This window comes from Aptenodytes forsteri, unplaced genomic scaffold (genome assembly GCF_000699145.1).
Source record: "Aptenodytes forsteri isolate BGI_AS27 unplaced genomic scaffold, ASM69914v1 Scaffold55, whole genome shotgun sequence".
Classification (NCBI taxonomy): Eukaryota; Metazoa; Chordata; class Aves; order Sphenisciformes; family Spheniscidae; genus Aptenodytes; species Aptenodytes forsteri.
The window spans coordinates 6,708,134-6,732,099 of NW_008796063.1; the positions used below are offsets into that span (position 1 = coordinate 6,708,134).

The 23,966-nt window shown below is 44.3% G+C and overlaps 1 protein-coding gene across 1 annotated transcript in view; it reads right to left on the bottom strand.

The window, feature by feature from the left end:
- MAD1L1 (MAD1 mitotic arrest deficient like 1) overlaps nt 1-23,966 on the bottom strand; it is a 393,552-nt gene that overhangs the window by 118,347 nt on the left and 251,239 nt on the right. Inside the window, exon 16 of the mRNA XM_009286395.1 lies at nt 13,511-13,718. Within this exon, the coding sequence (XP_009284670.1) occupies nt 13,511-13,718 (208 nt within the window). The remainder of the gene's footprint in view (nt 1-13,510; nt 13,719-23,966) is intronic.

Genomic DNA, 23,966 nt, shown 5'->3' on the forward strand with positions numbered 1-23,966 from the left:
GTTGAAGCTGTCCCTGCCCACGGCAGGGGGGGTGAACTAGAAGACCTTTAGAGGTCCCTTCCAACCCAAATTAGTCTATGATTCTATGGTTTTTTACATGTAGAACACTGCACTGTTTGTAGTCTGATCTTAAGAGTCGAGTTTCCATGGAAGGCCACCTATTAAGGACTGGACTCAAGTTATAAGACCTATTCCAAGACTTACACTGTAAGAAACTCTGGAACAGCTAAGGCAGGCCCAGCCTCTGCTGCTCCCCCAAAAAGCTCACTTAGGAGCATGAAGATCACTCCCTGCCTTACACTCTGGCAGGTTAACGTGAGTCAGACTGCCTCTCTAATACAGCTCTGATGCAAACTAACAACAAGTACGAGAGGTTTTTAGTTCTTCCAGAGCTGCCGGCTGGAAGGAATTGCTGCCCAAAGATTAGTGCCACAATCTCTTTAGACTCTGCAAGCAAGAAAAGCTAGTGCAGAGACTCATGCCCACCTCCCATGGGTCCTGCGAGTCTTAATTAGTATCTCTAGCATACTCAGAGACCTTTGGACAGAGGGTGCTACAGAAGTGGAAAATATTATCATCATTATGCCTGCTACCACAAGTGCTGGCATTCAAGCTAGAGACTTCACAGCAGATGGTGAAGTCGCTAGCACGGCTGGCCACAGTTATAATTTCGCTCATCACAGACTCTCCTTGTTGGAGCAGGCTTCACCTCTTGGTGTCTGAAGAGCAAAACAGAACCTGCACTGTCAAGACTGCATCGTGCCGGTCAGTATTGCTGACACATTCACACCGGCCAGCACTCAAATCACTAAAAAGTAAATCATGCAAGGGACTTTCTAATTAAAAAGAGCTTCACTTTCATGGCAACGCTTTCTCCCGCCTGTCACAGCTAGCCCTCCCCTGAATTCTGATCATTAAAGGGAAACAACAAAGAATTAGTCAGCTTTTGTTAAGTGTCAAACATTCCCACTCTAAACCATGAGCAAAACAAGGAGAGACATTTTATAGCTCTCAGAGCAACTTTATACCTTCCTAAACACTATTTCTGTACCTCTTGCTAATTGCTCATTTGCCCTGGTTTTATGGAACAGCCTGGCTCACTCCACCTTCGACAGAGGAGAACAGCAGTGTTTAACATGCTGCAATAATTGGGATATGCGTAGTTCTAATTTTTATCCTTGTTTATTTCTAACTGTTGGGGTTAGCAGCCTAGGACTCAGAGCTACCTGAGGTGTAACTAAGATGCCATTAGCTTTAAATACATTCCCAAGTGCTGCAAGCATCCCCTCCATTTGGCTTAGGACATCACCTTGCAGATGAAGACTTTGCATACATGGGAACATTCTGCTTAAAATTTTTCATTTCACCGAAAACTTCCTAGGGACTCCAGAATACAAGCACAGGGTAATGCTCCCCTCCTCTTTCTGTGGGTTTTTCAGGTTGTAAAATGTGAAGGATCCTACAGCAGAAAGAAGTACTTTGAAATGGAAGTGAAGAGTAATTTCCACTGCTCCTTGTGGCACCCTGGGAGTCCAAATACATTCTGCGGGGAGCTTGCAAACGCATCAGCACACTGCCCACGTACCGAGGAAGGGACATTATCAGGGAAACAACCTGACCAGGAGTTACTTCAAATGGTGGCTGATGATGAAAACGCCTTTAGCCCACATCTGTTACGCAGATCTAACATCACCAGTTCTAACTTAGGATTTATTTTTACCACTTTTGTAAAACAAGAAGGAAACTTCCCCTCGCCTAAATTCTGCCTCATTTCAGGGAAGTCATTGCAATATGGCAGTCTAAAAGGGGAATCACACGCCGTTGTCATTATCAGCCTATTCAGAAAACCTTTGCTGAATCTTTCAGATCTGCGCCTCGCCTTTGATGCCACTAGCGGCAAGATTTTTGATGACACATCCGCAGTCTCTACCGAAGGTGGATGCTGCTGCTGCCTCCGGCCCTTCCTTAGAGAAGTCTCTGATCTATTTAACTTAAATACTTCTGCTGCACGCCTATGATGGTATCTGATCATCGCAGAAGGTAACTTTACAAAGCTGCATACCTACCCAATAACCCACCATGCTACAGTACTCCAACAGGATGCATCAAGACTCTTCTATTCAATACAGACAGAACACTTAGACAGCCAGAGAATGAAAAGGCAATTTCTGAATCTGATTCCAGCCAGCTTTTCATCTGTCTGATTTTCATCCATCGAGCTGGAGCTGGTTGTATATAAGAATGAATATGCTGTTCCCTAATGGAGGCTGGATTGACTTACTGCTCTCTAACTGGAGATCATGCCAGGTAACCTGGCACTAAAATGGAGAAAACATGGAAACACTGAAATAGCAAGTAAAGACTGCATCAGCTGCTGAGACTACATAAGCCACACCAGGTAGCTTTAGTTTAGTCTCAATAATGGATTGCTCCCAGATGCTCAGAAATCCCTGATGGACAGGTGTGACTTTCCCCTCAGATTTAAGATTTGCTATGATTTAGCCCCATGCCTTTGCCTCCTTGTCACAAAACCACACCAGAAGCATGAGATGACCGCACCAAAGCCAGCGCCATGCAGAATGCTGCCATCTACTTACTGATCTGTGCCATGCTGGGAGCTTATCACAGCAGCGCTCCAGCCGCTGTACTGTCCACCGGCGGATTCCCAAGGGGATTGCAAGGTGCTGGCTTTTTTCCAAACGAGCTGAGAGGGTCTTACACCTTTTTGTTTAGGATACCGTGTGATTAGTAACCACTGGACAAGCTGCCCAGAATACCTGGAGGTTAGCAAACCAGGTTGATAGGTGTGAAGATACTAAGAGAGGCTTCTCTCCCTTCCTATTGACATTCTTATGTCAGCACCACATTCAAAAGGCTATCACAACATTATCACATCATGGTACTGATGTCAGTGCCATGATTAAGATGGCAAAGTAATTACAAGTGTCTGCTTTTATACGCTGATTGCTTTCCAAATAAATGTTCTCCATTCCAAATAAATCCACTATAGATTAACATTTCTCCTACTTGCTCACCGCCTAGAATGTATTTGATTAGAAAAGCCTGATCAAAACTCTGCTTGACCATTTTTCAGCACTTCACCATTTTTCTTTTCCTCATCAGGAAGAAAAGTGTATCCATTAGTTACCCTTTTCAAACACATTCTTTTTGTAGTCTAATTCAAAGAAAGATTATAAAAAAAAATCGTCAGACTTGGCATCTGAATAGCTTTTTGTGAGCGCAGGGAACATGCATTCATATATCAGAACATCAGCATGGGGAGATAAGGGTAGCTGTATACGTGCATGCTTATCTGAATGCAAGATCAGTACTGTGAAACTAGCATAAACACCAAGGACAGAATCCATATATTGATGTAATTCTTAGTGGTACTAGTGCATTTGTGTGAATTTGCAATTAAATAAAGCTTATTCCTTAAAAAGAAAACAAGAAGTTGAGGATATAATTCAAGGTCTGTTGAGATCAACGGGAATTTTTTCCATTGCGTTTGAATATAGCTCCCTCTCCCTCCCTCCCAACATGTTTACTAGAATATTAAGAAAGAAATTACCTGGAATTTGATTGTCCTATTTTTAGACAGACCAAGAAATTCTCAGTTCTCTTAGTCTGCTTTCTAACCCAGTAAATCCAAAGCTCTCCTTTCTTCCATGGCTAACATTTCATGTATTTTAATCCACATTAGTTTCATACCAAATAAAGTCCTTGAAAAAACTACAAATACAGGCGGGTGACAAATGAACAGGAAACATAACTTCGAATCTCCTGACTTTTATGCAATTAAAATATCAACTTAATTGTTGGATCTGTGTAGCTTCTCTCAGTTTAATATGTAAATCAGACTCTATTACTCTATAGCTCAAAGAATGTGTTACTCTGCTTACTTGATTAGGCTGGGAATTGCTGGTCCTGCTGTCACTATGTTTACACTTTAGTGACAAGTTTGCACATCAAATTCACATAATGCAATGTCATCAACTTACACACCAAATATAAACTTCTTAAATACAGCCGCTGCTCTTGAATATTGAAACAGCCTTATTTTACTTCATTTACAGCTCCTAAATAATTAGAGTAAGTGAAAAGAAAAATTTGGAACACAACTGGAAAACAGTATTTCCCAGGAAAAACATCTTCCCACAGAGAAACAGGTAGGTAAACCAGAAAAACAGCCCGTGCAAAAAGTTATCCTTTGGATTCTGAATTTTAGTTGTACACGTTCCCCTTTAAAATGTGGAACAAGTAGACATACTTTATTTCTCAGTCTCTACACATTCACCCCACCTCATTTGGGATTCAGTGTTAAAGAGTCCCTATTTATTCTGTGAAGACAGTCAGATTTCAGCTCCTGGCCACGTATACTTACCTGGAAATTGAAATGAGGACTCCAGAGAAAAACAGCAAATTCAGTAATTTTTTTCCCCGTTATGAACCTGCCGTAACAAGAATACCGCCACCTTGGATAGTATTGAGAGGGAAAGTGTAAATAAGTTCAGTATATTCCCATTCCTGTCATCTTTCCTGAATCTAATAAACATCCCTAACCAAGGGGACCTTGCCAGCACAAGGCTTTTCAAGACGTTCCCGGTAACCTCGACACCCACTGCAAAGTTCCTCTACTAGATTTCCACTACTCTTCACTGTTCACAAAGGCATCAAGCTTTAATTTCCAGGAGAAACAATACATTGACAAGATGCAGAGCAGAGATCTGAGGCTCTCCCCTGCCGGTGAGCTCTGCCACGCTGCCAGCCTGGTTTTTCTAATGTCAGGGAAATTGTGTCGGCCTGAATTTGAGACATCAGCACAAGCCTTTCTTCTCAATCCTGCTGATGAATGAAAGAGCATTTTCAATTGTGTACATCCAGAGGCCTTACAGCACATCGGTCCTAATCAAAAGCTGCTCTGTGATGCAAACTGCTGTAAGAGGCAGCTCATATCACAACCCCGCAGGATCCAAAGGGCAGCGGCAGGTAATACTGCATTTCCGTCCCTTCAGGAGAAATGCTGGACTGGAGAGATCTAGTGGGAGCATCTTGACTGCTACATAGCCACCAAGAAGGCAACAACCAAATAACGAGAGCTTGACTCAAATACCCAAGCAGGAAAACACAACTGCCAAAGTTTACCAAGACCCATAAAGCTCAACAGCCTGTTGGCTTGTCTCCGGTTGATAAAGAAACCATCAGCACAGAGGGATATAGAAGAACCAGAGGGATGTAGAAGAACTACGGCCACAAAGAGTGCTATCTGAAATGTGGCAGTTTCTGTACGGTACAAATTTGATGGTGTTTTATAGGGATTTGGCAGGTGGGAAGGGGTTAAAACACAGGAGGAGGAAGGTTTCAGGTCTTTCCACTACCCATTGACTTCTCTCCTTGCAAAGGCTCTGAACTGCCCCTGATTATAGATGGAAGAGCACAGCTACTTCTGGGGACACGAAGGGACGTGCCTGGTAGTAAGAACAATTCAACCTCATGGTCACTTCATGTTTCACTCAGCTACTGGTGGACTGAGAACTAGAAACCCAAGTCAGCAGGCTTAAAAATACTGTTTCTATCAACGATTCTCCTCTAAAGCCACATATAGAGTAAGCCAGGAGAAGACAGAATACTCCCTGTCAGCCCAGGTTTCTCCACACATTTTCTCTTGACTTACCTGGTCCCAGAAGCTACCTCTAACCTTGCCACCTAGACATTAGCTACCTCTAACCTTCCCGTCTACGTCGGCAAAGGTGACCTCTTCCTTCCCAGATATAACACCACAACTTTACTGCATCAGTACTGAATAAGGAAAATTAGGCTGAAAGGCTGAGAGAGTTGGGGTTGTTCAGCCTGGAGAAGAGAAGGCTCTGGGGAGACCTTATTGCAGCCGATCAGTACTTCAAGGGGGCTTATAGAAAAGATGGCGGCAAACTTTTTAGCAGGGCCTGTTGCGACAGGACAAGGGGGAACGGCTTTAAACTAAAGGGGGGTAGATTTAGACTAGATCTAAGGAAGAAATGTTTTACGCTGAGGGTGGTAAAGCACTGGCACAGGTTGCCCAGAGAGGTGGTGGATGCCCCATCCCTGGAAACATTCAAGGTCAGGTTGGACGGGGCTCTGAGCAACCTGATCTAGTTGAAGCTGTCCCTGCCCACGGCAGGGGGGTTGGACTAGATGACCTTTAGAGGTCCCTTCCAACCCAAACTAGTCTATGATTCTATGATTAAAATGCATCCACCTAGGAAACAAGCAACCTTCTCCCCAGCGGTATTTTCTTGCAGTGCTGCTCATTTCCATTACACCCAGATTCAAGGCAGGATCTCTAAGCCCAGACACCTTTCCCTTGGGAGCCTCCTTCCTCATATTGCTACAGAAACCACTGTAGATATTCTTATAATTCAGTGTTTAAATTTGGTCCCCCTCATCACATATACTTTTTTATTTTCTTTTCCATTTCCTTCTCCCTCCCAACTTATTTTACTATTTCTTTCTTGGTAAAGTGGCTATATTTTCTCTGGAGCAAGCCTGCTGCTTCTACTAAATATTTTGTAATCCACTTCTACACAGTGCCTAGCAAGAGGGTAGGAGATGCTTTAAAAAAACCAACAAACCCTTGTAGGAATCACTGGAGCTACATGGAGGTATTGTGCAGGTTCACAGGCTGCCTCTCACAAAAGCAGAAAGACCGAGGCCTCCAGGTACTCCACACGTGAATTGGGTGGAAAAGAGGGGCCAGGAAGAAAACCTGCAGCTCTTTTGCTCTTTGTGAAGGCTAAGTACAGTCTGGGTAGACTGTACGTTGACTGACACCAAGTTTTACACATTCAGTAGCTACAACAGAACTATGTTACTAGATTTATTACAAGCCTCTGGCTCCCTGGACAGCAGATGGAGTCTGAAAGTCCCAGCAATGTCTCACTGGCACCTCCCATCACAGTTTCACAAGAAGTTGCAGGCTTCAGGCATCCTCGGGGGTTTGTTCGGTCAGCAACCCCTGTCTGCCCGCTCGTGTCCCGGCTGTTCACAGCACACAGATTAAGTCGTGCTTGGGGGCAAGTCTCTCTGGTTGTTTAGCAGACTCATGGCATGCTGCCACAGGCAGGGCACACTGTTTTCAATATATTCAGTGCTGCATGACTTCACATCTGTGTTATCTCCAAAAAGACTTGGGAATCTATCTGGATGACAAATGCTATATATGATAAAAGCAACTTTTTTTTTTTAACCTGGGAACATTTCTTTCAGCTCTCTTGAGGTACTATACTTTCATTCAAGCCAGGAAACCTGGTTCTTTATAGGCGCCTGCGCTGACTTCAGTAGAGCAGAGCATTTACCACCAAAGGCCACGCTGTTGCTGAATCAGGATGCACGGAGGCTTCAAGGTATTTTCCCCTTGTGGCTAGACTGCCCAAATCTATTGACATCACTGTAATGTAAAAGGGTTTTATAGACTCTGCCCACCAACTACTGTAACACTGTCAATACTGAAGTACAGGAGGTCCCAACTTGGCTATAGTCTTTTAGGAAAACAGGTATACTTTGGAAGCCCCACCTTGTTACCTATAGTGCTGGGCTGGGACAAAGGGATATGGATGATAAGGAAGGAAATCAAAGTAAGCTCTGTTTAAACTACCAGCTTATTCCCAGTATTAATATACTATTCAGGTCCCAGACTGGTCTAAACGTCTTGTAGTAGAGAAACCAGCACCATAAAAATAATAATGATAACTAGCTGAGAGGTGAGGGGATTGCCCCAAGGAGGCACTGCTCTTCAGCTGCAGTCAGCACTGAAGGCAGGACGGCTCTGAGTAGGTCAGGCAAAGCAGCTCCCAAGGACTGCTGCTAATAAAACTTGTCCTGTGTGCTACTTTCCGTATCATTTGTGTTTCGCACATTAAAGCTATGCAACATTTCTGATGCAGGTAGCAGTAGGGAATGGTTTCTTCCTCATCAAGAACACGTGGCCATCTCTGGAGTGAAAGAGCACAGAACTTCATCAGTGCACAGCAAAACACCAGAGGCAAAGACAAGCTCTTTATAAACTTCAGAAGAAATTGGGATATGCAGAAAGCAATTACTTTCATTGAAATACAGGCAGGCAAAGGCTAACATCATGCTCTTCGCAAAAGTCCCTTAACATTTGAAGACAGCAAATGCCCTGGACCTTCACTTTACAAAGACAATTCCTTCAGTACAAATTGAAGGGGAATTGGCATGTTAAACATCATAGAGAAAAGTGTCACCTGATGAATCCTTCCTCTGCTTTAGGAAGAGGCATTATGTGACCAAAGAAGAGCTGCCCTCTGTGCACTCACATGGTCCAACCTTGTTTGACCAGAGAGATGCTGGGAGCCATCAACACAAAGTGAGGTATGGATGCTGCGCTAGCACACGCACACCCACCAACAACTAAGGTCACAGAAAAATCCTACATCAGGTGGACTCAGGTTCCATTTGCAGGTGCAGCCCTCATCATGTGTGGATTTCCTATACACAGATGGTAGGAAGCACCAAGGCTTCCAAGCACCAACAGCTCAGCCAACTGTGGATGGAGAATGGCAACTTTTAAATTCCATCTGCTCATTTTTTGTCACCTTCTGTACTCAGAAACACATTCATCAGAAGCACAAGCATGCTGGGACAGTGACAAATATTACCATCTCTGGTTTGTCACTTCAACAAGATTAGATTATTTTAATATTAATTCATTACCCAATTTAATTCCAGTTAATTACCTTTTTACAAGGGCCTGATGTGGCAGTGATGCTGGAGACAGCCTCTGCTGAACACCAGATGTAGCATCTTTTTTAGGGTCAAACACCTGCCTTAGAGTGAGATTCCCCAGCCCTTCATCAAGGACCCCCTTTTCCTACTTTTCCCTAACAAGAGAAAAAGGACACTGAAATCACTGAGATGGATGAGTAGCTTTCTTTTTTGGTGGGATTATGTTCAGGAAAATAGTTCACTTCCAAAATTCTCCACAGATGGTTGAAATCAGAGCTGATTTCCCCATGCTCTTTCCTGGTAGGGGTGCCAGCCTGTCTCTCAACAGAAAGAATATTAAAAGCACTTTTCCTCTTTCTTACAGGGAGAGGCTGCATGAAAGAAGGGAACGCTCCACTGTACCTACAGGATAGCAATAAATCATGAGAGCTCATGGAAAATTCGCATTACTGCATTCTTTAGTCAGGACCCAGCTTCCACAGGTCATTCCATTCTTACCTTCAAACATATTACTTTTAAGATAAGAACACAAATGGAAATAATCAGCATCTGAAGCATTCTCATTTCTACCTATGCTTTGCTACAATACACAAGTCATTTTGTATTGTCATCTCCCCATTAGCTGCCACTTATCTATTTGCTCACAACTAAAACCTAACTCCATCTCTAGCAGTGCCAGAAAAGAAAAATCAAGAGGTCCACTGGGACCAGACAAGACAAGAAAGGAAGATCTAAACAGAAATGGCCTGGACAGAAACAGGAAAAAACAGGAAAAGCTATGGAGCTGGAAAAAAAAAAGCAGAAGATGCAGCCTGAAATACAAAAAGGTGTGTGTGAGGGAAAGGCGTGCAGAGTATGGGAAAGAGAAAAGCAGAACTGGAACAGATTCCAAGTCTGGGCAGTGATGCCCCACGCCACCTTTCCAAAGCTGTTACAATCTGCATCCCTGTTTCAGAGACAGGAGGACTCAGAGCCTCTCCCCAGATGGCAGCCTGACCTTGGTGCACTCTCCTCTTACACAACCCAGACCCGGGCAGCCACCGGGAGAGAAACAAAACACCCATAAAGTTACAGCCCATTCCCGTAATGCAGCTGCCACAGATCTGCCCCATTAATACCGCACAACCCCGCGTGCAAATTTATCCTTTGAAAAAGGACGGTATGTTGTTATAGCTCACATTGTTCAAACCTCTCCTTTGCAATAGCCCTGGTACCCATTTTAATAGAGACTATTACGGCATAAATGAGAGGAAAGGACCACTGAACTACGTGGCGAGTTGCCAGGTTGTGCCGCAGCCTCCAGCGGTTATGCTCAAAGAGATTTAAAGTCCAGCATAACCTTGGTTTTTAATAGAGTCACATTTAATGAGCTTTAATGTCCACAGTAATAATTTCCTTATTACCTATCCAGGAGTCGGAACCATGATCAGAAAAAACGTGCTGCACTCCAGCCCAATGAACTTACTTAATAATGGCCAATACATTATTATCAAAACCATCAACATCATTGTCCTTAATGCGTTTTTTTGGTTAGTATAATTATAATTCTTTGAACCTTAAGCATAATTGTTGCAGATCACATAAGCTTGCTGAACACAGCAAACCTGACTGGCTAGAGGCCACCCAAATCCCTCACCTCTGCCAATAAGCCATTCAGGGTATATGGCAAAATGAGACAATAAAATCTTACATTTACCTCTATCTGTCAAAAGGCAAAATGCAAACCCACATATGACCTTTGTTGTCTTCCCAGCTTTTATCCACACTTTTCCTACTCTGTCCTTGGTCTCCCTTCATCCCATTCAACTCTGACACAGGGGACCTCCCATCTCAAAAGCTCAGAGGGCTGAATTTGCCTCTTGCATGTGTCATACGAGTGAGATGGATAAACAGACATATGGGTATTGCAGCTGACAGAAAGGGCTGCAAGAAAAATTCTAATTCTTGTTATTTTTGTACAGAAACAGTTCCACAAACCTCACTGAAACCTGCTCCCTTATTACGCACAATAAACCTCCCTCCCCAAGGCAGCCAATTGCACAGTGACAAACAGAGCAGAGGGAGTTTCTGCCACATGCTCCCCATTTCACACCTTGAAAATATACTAAAATGGAAGGCATATGGCAGCTGTTCCTGTGGGTAGAGCTGTGGAGATCCTAAGAAAGCAGCGAAAGCTGGATCCTCCATTTCTTATCCAGAGGGAGACAGTGTAAGTTTTCTGGCCACATGAATCCATGTTGTTAAACCACTCCTGGAACAGCTGTTGCATCCACACTGCGGATGCTGTGTGAGCAAAGCAGGATAGAGTCAATGTAAAAATGGATGCAGCTTGCACAGCGCGCTTGATGAGCTGTCCCCTAACCCACCGGGAGCTCTGCCCTGCCCCAGCAAGAAGGCCAAACCAGGCATTCACCTGGCTAATTGAAAGCCAGCTCACATATGCCTGCCAACCTTGCAGTCAGTGCCGTAACGTCCTCAGCATCTCTTGCACACCCTAATATACAGAGTCTTCATCCTCAGACCATACTGCTGAATGCTCCCGCAGCAGAAAGGAGGGTTTAGGACTACTAATGGCAATGTTGCCCGTGCATGACAATGATGCACACAAGTACATAAAATAGAAGAAAATACCCAAGGTCTTTCCATATAACCTGGCTTACTATATGCATGCCCTGGTCTCAAAGACAGTCATCCACAGGGCTCCTCCATCCTTCACTCACAGCTTTTTTCCTGTTTTGTTTACATGAACCACTTCCATATGCATTTACAGGCACTCTGAGAATGCAAAGGGCCCTCCTGTGACTGTGATAAATGACACCAAAGTATTTCCCACCCTGCTAGGCTCTGCAACTGATGCTCTCTCCCATTTGAGTTCGTGAGCAGAAGTCAGAATGATGTAGCACGGGACTGGGGCAAAAGGAAAAAAAGCATCACACATGAGAGAAGCTGGAAACACCCTGAAACCCAGTGAGCTGTTTGTTTTCCTGTCGGAATCAAAGGCAGAAGAGAAAACAGCTTTAAAAATGCATCCCTTATAAGCTAAAGACAAACCTACTAACATCCCAGCACAGAAGCGCCTCACAAACAGCTAAAAGCAACTGCGTGAAAGGCAGCAGAATAATAATTATGAATAACAAATCACAGGAGGCGTATGTGAGAAACGCATTCCCCTGGAAGAAATGGTCTAATTACTGGAGATGATACCCCCGAGGTTCATTCATCAGTGGCAGAGACACAGAGTTGACCTCACCTCTGCATCCTCTCTGCCCCGGACCGGCACTCTCCCCCCTGGGCTTGGGGGGCACTGTCAGCTGCATGGATCTGCAGCATTAGATGTGCCAGGCTACTCAGGGGCATAACGACAGACAAGGGCACTGGGCAGCAGCATCTGCTGTAATTTAAAATCCAGTGCATTTCAAATTCAAATTACAATGCAGGAACTATCCCCAAGAACTGCTCGAGTCTCACCAGGGTCTTAGACTGGAAGCTCCTATGGGCAAAGGCAGCCTTCCTTAAACGTTCAGGAAGTGTTTAATGCTTATGCATTTGTTAGAGCATCCACTAACAACAGTGACAAACTGCCACTGTACCTCTAACATCCAGTCAGCTCTTCACTTTATAAACCACCCCATCTACACTTCTCACTGTCGTATTTTTAAGGCTTAATAGTACCATAATCCACTATGAGATGCCAGAACAAACATGTTCTTAGCAGTAATAAGGTACTATTGTTTGAGCAATGGGAAAACAAGCCAGGTACTTCCAGAGAATTTTGGCATCATAACAGTGAAAGATATTTTCTTCTGTGTATTTTCTTTAAACCAAGGCTCTGCCATTTTGTGGGTCTCAAGTCTCCAGCGCACATGGCCTTCGAGGAAAGCTCTGCCCTCTTAGCCTCATCCGAGGGAGGATCCTGACCTCTGGACACTGACCACGTACGTGCTGCTGGAACACAACACGTTAGCTCCACAGGGACCTTCAGCTCTCTTTTATTTTTCTCTTCTCTAACAAAAATGTTTTGAGGGCAAGGTACAGGTGAGAGAGTTACAGCAGTGAGATCTCTTGGGCTCTGCAGCATGACTCGACTCTGCCTGGTCCCCTTGCAGTGTTGTAGGTGATGGGTCACGTTTTACTGTTACCCTTACCTTGATTTACAGAGTCTGAGAGCACGTCTGGAGGTGCTGACTTTGGGGTTACTTTACTAAAAAGTCTCGTTCAGGTATGTGAAGGGAAGACAGACTGTACTGGAGGAGAGCCACAGATTCTGTGAAATGTATTTAGCTCAGTGAAAGATGTACTCTATTTTCATGGAGTATTGAATGTAGCTGTGATTAATGGGGCACATATACACTGATAAACAATATTAATTTGTTTTAAGCCAGGTCTGAAAAGATTTCAACCACTTGCTTCCCTGCAGCTATTAAAGTTATTTCCTGCTGTCTGTACTACCTCAAGGGCTAAACCAGCCCTGAAAGGAAGGAAATATTTCCTTTTACTGCATCGGCAGCACCAGCCTGTGAAGGCTGTTGTATTGGTATTTCATTTATTTTGAGCAAATGATATGGATTATTATTATTTATTCTTACCACCTACCCTCTGTACCAAACTGCCACAGGATTGCCACCACACATTCACTCTCTTCTGCATCAACCCAGCTTTTTTCACATTCCTTATAACCGTTCCATCAAGCACACTGTCCTCAATGTCTCCATCTGCTTCTGCAGTCAATTCCTCCGGCAGTACAGATGAGTAAGTGCATCTTCATGACCAGAAGCCAGCAGCCTACCTGCAATTTCTTGTGGTGACTGAAAATTCCCAACTCCTTCCAAATTCCCAGGGATGGAGCCACCTCCTTCAAGCACCCTCACCAGCTCCCTCAGCCTTTCACATTCCTCCTGGAGCTGCTGCTGCTCCTCCTTGCGCTGCTGCTTGGCCAAGCTCGCTGGGTTCATGCTGAAATGAAGAACTTTGGTTCTGCTGGGGTCATAGTCACCCTGTGTGGCAGAAACAACAGAAGCGGATTGAGTAACTGATCCAACCTCCAAGTCCACCCTACCTGTACCACTCTTTGTGTTTAGACAAAAAATGTTACAGCAGAAAGAGGGACACTTACGCAGTGATAATATTTTATTCCAACAGTTGAAGTCAGCCAAACCCAGTATTGCTTCTCCTTCTCTTGCTACTTTCTCTTTCGAAAAAGAAAAACAAACCCACAAAAAAACCCCACTCAGCAGAGCTTGCTCCCTGGCTGACATCTCCACAGTTAAATTTAGCTCCAGAAATGAAGTTTTATAGCTGTATTTTAAATCTCTTGATAGCAGGAGATTATAATGAACACACAGATACACCCTTAAACTACCGCAGGACACCCAGTACTAGCCTAATTTATTAGTCGTATGAGCCAGCAACGTCCATATGACTCCAATGGTGAAGTCATTAGCAAGTTGTATCAGTTCGTCCCAAGCAAGTGAACAGATATTTCATTTTATACTTTTTTCTCAGAGGTGAGTTGTATTTATAGCGGTTTAAATAGTCAGTCAAGTCCTAAGATAGCAAATTAATATTCTTTCAAAGTGAGAGAAAAACACTGATGTTACATTTGTGATTTCAGAGAGACAATTTTCATATAAACTACAGGAAGCCTCACGACCATAAAAGTAATAAAGCATGTGCTAATGCTGGCTTCCACGGCACTCTGCCCAGCTGAAACCCTATAGCACCGCCTGCATAAAAAGGCATTTTATATAGCAATATTTTTCCTTCAATTAAATCTCAGGACCTAAAGTGATTTTGTAAACATTAATTAACCCTCAAGAGCAGCATGAGGTAGGTATTATCCCAATTTTACCATTTCATTTTCATTAAAGACGTGCTAGAACTTCATATGGGGTTTTTTTTCATGCAAACCAGAGCAGAGACTGAGCAACTTCATCCTGAATTGCTGGTCATTGCACGTAAGAGACCCCAGAAGATCCCATTCCCAAACATCTTTTACTGAAAATACTCCATCCACATACTGTGAAGCACCTTTGCCCACAGCAGGGAGTGAACTGCCGAAACTTGCTGCCCCAGAGCCTGGCAGCAGATGCAGCACTGGTTCAAAAATGGGTTTGACAAATTCATGGACAACAGGTCTGTAACTGGACCCTGACAGGGGAGGGCACGGACACATCCTCCAGCATCTCTGGCTGCTGGGAAAGTGGTGGGGAGCGTGGCCAAGTTTGTGGGCTCTCCCAAAAGAGCATCTTCCATCACTGCAGTCAGAGATGCTCTTCTGAGCTGGACGGACCATGGGTAAGGGCCAGCTGGGCACTTTTTATGTTCACATGCGATGCTTGCTACATCTCACAGCTGTTCCAGTGCCTTCTTGCAGGAACCATACTGAAATTCTCCTTTAAAACCTCACTTTCTAGATGTTAGCTGGGCAGAAGGCAGCTGGAAGAGGTATGCTCACCTGCAGAGACGCAGGTGCCCGTGAGCAGTGTCGGGGTCTGGGCCCAGCAGCGCAGCCAGCAACGGGCAGGGGCTGCGGTGCTCACAGCTCCCCTGTGGTCCCCAAGGCTGGCTCCCCCTGCCAGCTGGATCCCAGGGCCATGCCGGGCAGATGAGCCCCGCCGTGGAGGAGAAGCAGCCAAAGCTGAGGCTGGCAGGACACCAGCAGTTATGTAGGCAAAGGGGAAGCACAGTTTAGAGCTGGGAGAAAACGTGGAGCGAAGTCCAAAAGTGCTTTTGGTCAAGAGCACGGGGTCCATGTGCTGGTGAGTATGAGGTTAATGCCTTCTTGCATCTACCACCAAAAATATAATTTAAAACTGCACAACTGGAAACCTTGAATTCCAGTGTGACTGGCATGGAAAGCATCAATATACCTGGAAACCAGCAGATGCCCTCACTGCTGTGTTTCCCAGAGGAAAAAAAAGGGGGTACAGTTTTTCCTCATAACTACTCTGAGAAACCAATATGGTGCTCCTCATGAGAAATCAGTTTAACCACATCTGTCCATCTGGGTAGAAGAGACGGTCACTATTTCACAGTGTAAGTACAAGTTAAAAACAAAGGGAGATCGTGTCTGTACCTGTATGTCCCAGGCCAAGAGGGAGTGGGAGGAACCCTGTAACACAGGAGGACACAGGAACCCCTAAAAGGCTGCCCTGGGGAAACTCAGGCACAGAAACCTTGGGTACCCTTCCTAGCTGTTTGCATTCCCCGCAGAGTACGTCGTCTTCCAGGCCTTGGCCACAGACCAGGCATATTCCCCGCAGTCAGAGTACGTGGTCTTCCAGGCCTTGGCCACAGACCAGGCAGGTGATGCATGTTCTCATACTGCCCAAGCCTCGTGGTGCTCAGGAGACCTATGGGAACATCTGGGAGGGCAGCACTGTCCTGCAGCCCCACAGCAACAGGGCTTCGTGACCCCATTTCCATGGGGAGGTCGAGACAAACAGCCTGGACCTGACAGACAGGCCATTAGGACCAAGAGAAGAAATAATCCCACTGACAGCTTTGGCCGAGAGAAATTTAGGAGAGAACTGAAGGACTGGGACTACACGCAGCATCTTGGAGACGTAGAACAGCGGGAGCATGAAGACAGCTGTAACATCAGCTTATTAGATATATTCTCCCCAGCAACACACTGGCATTTACAAACCTGTTTCTGCACCCAGCTATCTAACTCCTCGTGCTATTTGCATTTCAGGACTCTTCCAGACAGGACAGGGCACTCCTCGTTCTCATGTTTGCCTTTCAAAGGAAGAGATTCAGCCCCAAAGTTTGCAATGGGGTTTACGCTGGCTGGCAAAAGGATGCTCTTAAAATCAGAGCTGCGGAGCCCGCTTCTCCCCGTGCAGCCCAGTACCGTGGTATTTCTGACAAGCCATGAAGGGCGGCTCTGGCCTCATCTCCCTCGCCGGCTGCAGCGCCAAGGTCAGGCAGAGATCACAACTCCTCGCGCCGGCTGCCACCACTATGCTGGCTCCAGCGCGCAGTGCAGAGATTGCCTGCGCTTTCATACTGCACCATCACTGCAGACTCTCACGCAAAGGCACGAGACAGCAGAAGGATCTCAGTGTGGAAGAAAGCCGTGCAAACCTGGAGACTGCTGCTACCTTTCTGCTGGGACCGCTTTAACCCATGCTGCACTAGTCTGTTTATTTTGCAGGTTATTTACTCTTTTAAAATATCTCTCTGGCCTTTCTATAAAGCCCTGCCATGAAGCTGCAGTGCTTTGGTTCTTATAGCTCTTTCAGCCCATTTATCCTCTCTTTTTATAACAAGCCCCCTTAAAAAATCACGCTCTAAAACTTAGCACTAGGACTCAGCCTTCTTTTCAGGGCTCACCAGCGCTCCCAAGCACGTCAGTCTGAAGCTACACTGAGACAGGTGAATCTCTTAAAAACCCACTGTGATACGAAGGCTGTGACAGAATCCATCTCATTTAACATTTCTGGGAGATCACTAACATATTTGCTATGCTACTCACATTTTTGGGCTAGGGGCAGTAGCTTTCTCTATTCTACACAGCACACATCAAACCATCACTCTTCTCCCTACAGCTAAAATATTAGTGTTGCTGGTTTATATTATAGTAATGCCTAAAGAAACCAAGTGAGACAGGGATCCTGGTGTGCTAGGTCCTGTACAAACCCCACAAGAAACTACCACCTAAAGCCCAAAAACCAGACAACAAAGCCTGAAGACGCGGTATGTGAGGGGAGCAGAGGTATGGAAAGATGCAGCCTCCAGTTTGAGGCTCCTTAGCAGCACCATGGCAGAAATGAAAAGAAAACATGTCTTCAGAGATGACCCTCCTCACCACCGGACTGTAGAGTTGCACCAAGCAGAGCATTACTTAAGTCTCCGGGAAGTTTACTGACATCCTATGGATTTTCAAATAAACGCAGGAAGCTTTCCATGGAAATGACCAGAGCCAATTTGTGATGGAAGGGATCAGACGCATGTGTATGTAATGCCAGACAGCCAAAACAGTATCACAACTTCAATCATTTGGAGCGTGTTTCCAAATTTCTGAAGGTTGGGAGTGACTTGGGTTGGCTCTAGGAAGAGTCATGGCTGGAAACTGCTAAATATAACAGACAGCAAAACAACATTAAAATCTCACTAGCATTTGAAGGAGATGAAACCCTAATTCTGGTAAGAAACCAGGAACTGAAAAAAGCAAACAGCCTCCTTCTGGAACTCTTTTAGCTCTGGAAAATGTAAATTGCTGGTTTTCTCCATCAACTGCTCTTCCCCCCACAATAAATTAGTCTTACTGATCAGAATTTTGTCCTTTCAGCTCTGCAACAGAAGCCTGGAAAATGGTGTTTCACGCACTAGGAGAGAAGACCTAAACCAGATTTTCCCATTTAGAAAATAATTTCTAAACTAGAGCCACCCATGAGGAAGACCAAACAGTGGCATTTGAAAGGCATGGTACAGAAGAGACTGCCACGCTCGTTGAACAGGAGCTGGGACTCCCAGAACAACTGCCCAGGAGCAAGTCCAGATGCTGCTTCTGTGCTGAACCAACACAGGCAAGGAGGTATCGCTTAACTGAGTTAAAAAGCATCTTGCAACAAACAGTAATGTATCCCTGGTTTCTCCAAGAAGCATGAAAAGTATGCTTCAGGTTTGGAAACTTGGCCTGAATGTGAGAATCGACCGAATCCACTTAAGCTCATTGTGCCTTTATATAGAAATATGAGACATTTGGGAATGCAACCAATATATGACCTACAGACCATCCCTTTGTTGGAAAGAACAGTAAAATGCCACCCTGTCCCCAGTTCATTCAGTCGATAATTTGGTAGATCATTCTGCTCATCAACACGTCATGGCCAGTGTCTTGGAGAGCAAAGGTGATACATTACTGCTGGTTTCTCAGCAGCACCCCCCCTTTACCCCTATTTTTCCCAATACTTTAAAATTTGGAAATTGTAGAGATGTTGAAGAATAAATAACTTGAACTACAGAGAACTGCTGGCGTTCATTGATTCTTCTTTCAAGGAATAACATTGAGGCAGTAATTCAGATTTGTCAGAAAAATGTACACAAGAGCTTCAATTTAGGAGGAAGCAATAAAAACCTTGATTGATTGCACCCAAGTCTGGTTGACGCTTAGCAGTACAGTGAATTATTCAGTCCTGGAAAGTAAGATGCTAACTAGCTGATTTGGTGCTTAAGGCAGCAAAACCATTTTTGTGCTCTCAGAAGGGCACCGGACATTTTACGGAGATGATTTGTTGACTCCACATGTTAAAATGTTCTACAATCTGTGAAATAATGTTGTTTTGATGCATTATCCTCAGCCTTCCAGACACATGCCCCAGGGTATGCACAAGGGAAACTCTCTCGTCGACCACTGAGAAGAACCATCCCACTACTTCTGTCCCAATCACACAGTCATTATGTGAGACAGCCACCGCAGATGCAACACACAAATATTGTCTTAATGCAATATGCTCTAAGCACACACTGGGACATGGCAGAACTATTTAGTAAGACTCTGGCTATCAATAAACTTTCTGACAAAAGACTATGGAAAAGAGAATTTGCAACAGGGCCAATTTGCCATCTAGAACAGAGGTACACGCTCAAGACAGATGCTGCTGCCTTCCTTCCCACTTCCATCTCCCAGCTTGAAAAAAACCACCCCGAGGAGATAACTGTGCTGATGCTATGTGTCATTTTTTAAAACTAGATTATCAGCAAACAGTCAGTATGTTGGTCTACACGTTGAAATTATAGCTCAAAAACTTCCTAAGTAATCTCCCCATTAGAGAAGAATCAGTCAAGTGACGAAGCAATGAATGAAGACAGGATTGCTTTAATCTCTGAAAAACAGAAACTTTTCCTTTAGAAGAGGAGTTGTTTAAAAGAACAATGAAAGCTGCCAGTGACAGCACCTTGAAAAGGGCTGAACTTATTCTGGCATCTCTCCTCCTGGTTGTTTGAAAACTGCACACTCCCAATTCAGGGATGTCTTTCTCCAGGAGCTATAAAAGCTTTTCTCTCTACTCGACTCACTTTCACAGGCCCACAGGTAAGAATAAAACACTTAAAACCATGTGGACTACTTTATACTTGATGAAACATTCAGTGCTTAACAACTCCATTTAAGATCTATTCATCTACTGCAGATACTTCTAATCAGAAGGTAGAACTGGTAGCAAAGGGAATAGTCTCAACTGTTGTGAATATGTTTATCTAACATCACTAATGATTCATACGTTCATACGTCCCAAGGAGGCAATGACTGTCAGGATACAATGTCAGCAAGCACTGTCAAGGATTTTCAGCTGACTTCACATCCTCATAGGCTCCTCCTGTTTAACGCATTTGAAAGCAAAGAAGTCAAAACCCATAGATGAGGCTGACGTGCACTTAAGTGCCTTATTTTTTCATAGTCTTGATGTCTATCAACCTTAAAAGATTGTGATTTCTGAGCAGCACAATAAATTCTGGCGGAGCATATGGACAGCTGAGCTTAATCGCTACTCGCTTGCAATGCAACAGATTGTGCTTGCCCCTGCTGAGAAAAGGCTGATGATTGGAAGCTCTTCAAGGAAAGGACCATTTCTTCTTTGTGCGACTCTCACACAGTGAGCATCACCCAAATACAAGCAATACACACTGCTGCTTTCTTAGCTAAGGAATTTGTTTCCACGCTGACTTCTTAAGAGAAAAATCTCAAAGGTTTCCAGCCTGGGACGCATTATTCAATACCGGGGAACTTAAATAGAAACAATGTAAGGAGCTTAGTAGATTGCATCAGCTTTAAAGGAATAATGTGTCAGTAGTTACCTTGGAAGAACATCCCAAATAAAGACTGCATCTATCTGCAGGAGACAGATGGGAAAGTTTCTTAAATACAGATATAAAACATAAAGCATCAGTTGGAGGGGTGATGGAAGGGGAGTGTTTGAAAACCATCCAACTGGCCAGCAAACGCTCTTGCTTCCACTTGCTACCTCTTGTAGGCAAAAAGTAGCTTAAATTGTGAACACTAACACATAGCAGATAATTGGGTGTGGCAGATAATGCATGCGGTGAATGTCCAAAACTGAACTTCTGAATTCTCGAGCAGAAGCCTGCTACTTGCACGCTGCAAGCACAGCCTGGCTGTTAATTTTGGTAAGACCTGGACTAAACCAAAAGTGGCACATCCTGAATCCTCCAAAGACAGAGAGGCATGAGACAGAATCACTGCTTAAGAGGCTGATCAGAAGCTGATCAATGATTTAGACTATTTATATTTGGAAAGTCAGGGGCTTGGGGTTCCAGAAAGGTGGTGCTGAAAAGAAGGGTTCCCAAAAAGAGAAGTGGTCTCAGAAAGAAGAGGGCCTGGAAATAAGGTGGTGATGATCATCTCTGCAGGAAAGATCCTGGAAGTGGAGGAAGATCCTGGAGATCAGAGAGATGCACAAGGATGAAGGCCAGGGGATGTCCAGGGACCTTGGCCAGTAAGGACTGTGACTGCGAGCAGACACGACTTTCTGCCCAACCATCCCACACCAGCAGTGATCTCTCTGTGGGGAAGGAATGTTGAGCCCGAGAGAAGGTGGCGCCGAGGTGAGGGAGCAAACAAACAACTGTGTGAAAAAACAAAGTGGGGTAAAATGTCTGATATTATTGGTTCTAAAATAAACCCCAGCGTCCAGATCTACCATGGGTTGCTGCTTATTCTGTCCCACCCGTGCCTGTCTCCTGTCTTTGTTTTGTGAAAAAACGTTACCCAAGGCCTCTGGCTGGTCTCTCACTGTGTTAGGCTCCAGCTACTGAATTCTTGCAAAATCCAAGTTTCTGATCCTTGCGTTGCTAGAAGGGGACCTGCAAGCTTATTCTTGGGATTCAGGAGTGCCTCCTCCTGACTGCAGATCCTTTACACAGTTCAAGCTGCAACACAAATGCACTCCTCTTCCAAGGCTTCAGGTTTCTGGAATTACTGTTTTGCTTTTCCAAAAACATGTGGTATTTGTGAGTAAACACAGCCACACACGCACACAGGCTTTGCACACAGCTAATAAATACCCTGTTGCTTTTACTGAATTATGAAAGCGGAAAAGTCACAAATCATTAGAAGTCGTCTTTGAATGTTTTTATCTTCAGCTTACAGTTAATGGTATAGCATTTATGTCAAGAATTGTCTGCTGTTAGTCCTGCATCGATACCCCTTGGAAATTTTACTCAAAGATGGAGAACAAAAAAACAGTGAGAAGGCAAAATTGGAATTTATCACCAGATGAAGTCCCCATCTATAGCTCTTGTTGCAGCAGCTTATTAACTAGAGTCAGCCTGGCTATACAGGTGAGCAGCTTCTCCTGATCTACCTTTATTTTATTTTTACTTTAACAGCTTTTTTTTTTTTTTTTTTTTTTTAATAATTTTGGTTACTCAACCCTCTCCTACAAAAGCATATAGGAGGCATTTCTGCCCTCAGTACAAGGCAGTCTCAGAAAGCTTAATCCTACCTCAGGAAATGCCATTTTAATGGAAATTCTGTTTCTTGGTTTTGTTCTTTTTGTTTCTTTGCTCAGGCTTGTTAAAGTGATTAGAGTAAAACCCAAAGTAAACTGCATCCCAAAGAATTCCCTCTGTACCCAGCGCAGAAAGCGCTGACCAGCCCTGGCTCCCTCTGTCACAGAAGATAACTACACCAAGGGATCTCTAAAGCCCTTGGAACAGGAGCTGTATTAACAAAAATGGATTGCAAAGATGAGACAAAGCAAGCTAACAAATAAGCAACAACCACCACCTGCTCCTCATAGCTTTGCCAGTATGCACACACTCGAAATCAAAAACAGCTGGGGGGAAAAAGAAACAGAAGGTGCTGGATGTTGGGCAAAGGCTCACTTGTTCCCACCAGGTCTCATGCCGGTTCCCTCCCTTCTTTCCCACATTTCTCTCTCCGTCATCTTTGTATGTACATCTGCAACATGCACAACCCTGAAACCTGGCAGCAAAAATTCACTTGGGCAACCTTTTCATCCTTCTCTTAGCCAGTTCTTAGTCCAACTCCTGCTACTTCTTCCCCAAAACAGGAAGATCTTTCTCCTTGCCCCAGTAATGTGACCTCTTGTCCATACACCTTGATTCAGGCAACCCTTCTTCTATGGCCTCCTGAACACCCATGTTAGCCATTTCCAGAACAGCGAGGGTGAAGATAATCTGTGTTAGTCTGAGTTATGCCTCTTCATCCCCAGTAACTCCTCTATAGTTCCCACCAGCACAACAGATTTCAGATCCTTACCCTCACATGCAATGACATGAGTAATCCCACATTGCCTTCCCCACTCCATCAGTAATGCCACCTCCGACACCTGGACCAGCTGCTCCTCCCACAAGGACTTCTACAGGGCTTTTTCTTTCCCTTCCTGAGCTGATCCGCCACACTACACGTACTCATTGATATTCCTCCCTATGGCCCTCTTTTACCGCAGCACCTACAGCAAATTAGCAATGAGACAGAGAGTCGGTTGGAGTTAGGATGTATTGCAGACAAAAAAGCTCTAATCACCCTAATCACGCTGCTCTAACACCAGACCATATCTTTTCATACAACATGTAAGACATTTTGGGCACTGCTGCAATATGAGTAATAAAATAAAATGTCTCACCAGTGGTGCTGAAGCCCTTCAGGTACAGTTTTAAAAAGAAGATCTTTTCTCTATACCCACTTTCAAATGCATTATCCCCTGACGTATACAAGACTATAATTTGCATTGAGTGAGGCATTCAGATGAGGTCTGGGATGCAAACAAACGTGACAAGAAGGTTAAGAGTCAGGACAGCAAGACATGGAATGGCATGGAGTTGGTATAATCTAGAAGAAAAAATGCATTCAAACATACACTGTCCGTTTCAATTGCTGCTCTTCCTTCTACTGAAATGGAAGAAAATCACAGTCTGCTCTAGGATGGTTTGCTACCACCTAGAGTTTTGAATTCCAGGGTTTCTACACTAGTTTTTTCAAGTCAAGGATTCCAGTCTTTCCAGAGAACATAGACACATCTTTCCAGGCACATAGATTCTGAAAACAGCCCCAAAGAGCTTATAGTTTGAGTTATAAAAATTATTTTTCAGAGTTAAGACTTAACTTCACGGTGAGAAATGCTGGCTCTTATAGATCTGGATTTCAAGAAACATTTTATCAACTTTCCCATACAAAGGAAGTAACTTTGGTTAAGAATACTGTTAAGAAGTTCTTGTGGTTTAACCCCAGCCGGCAACTCAGCCCCACCCAC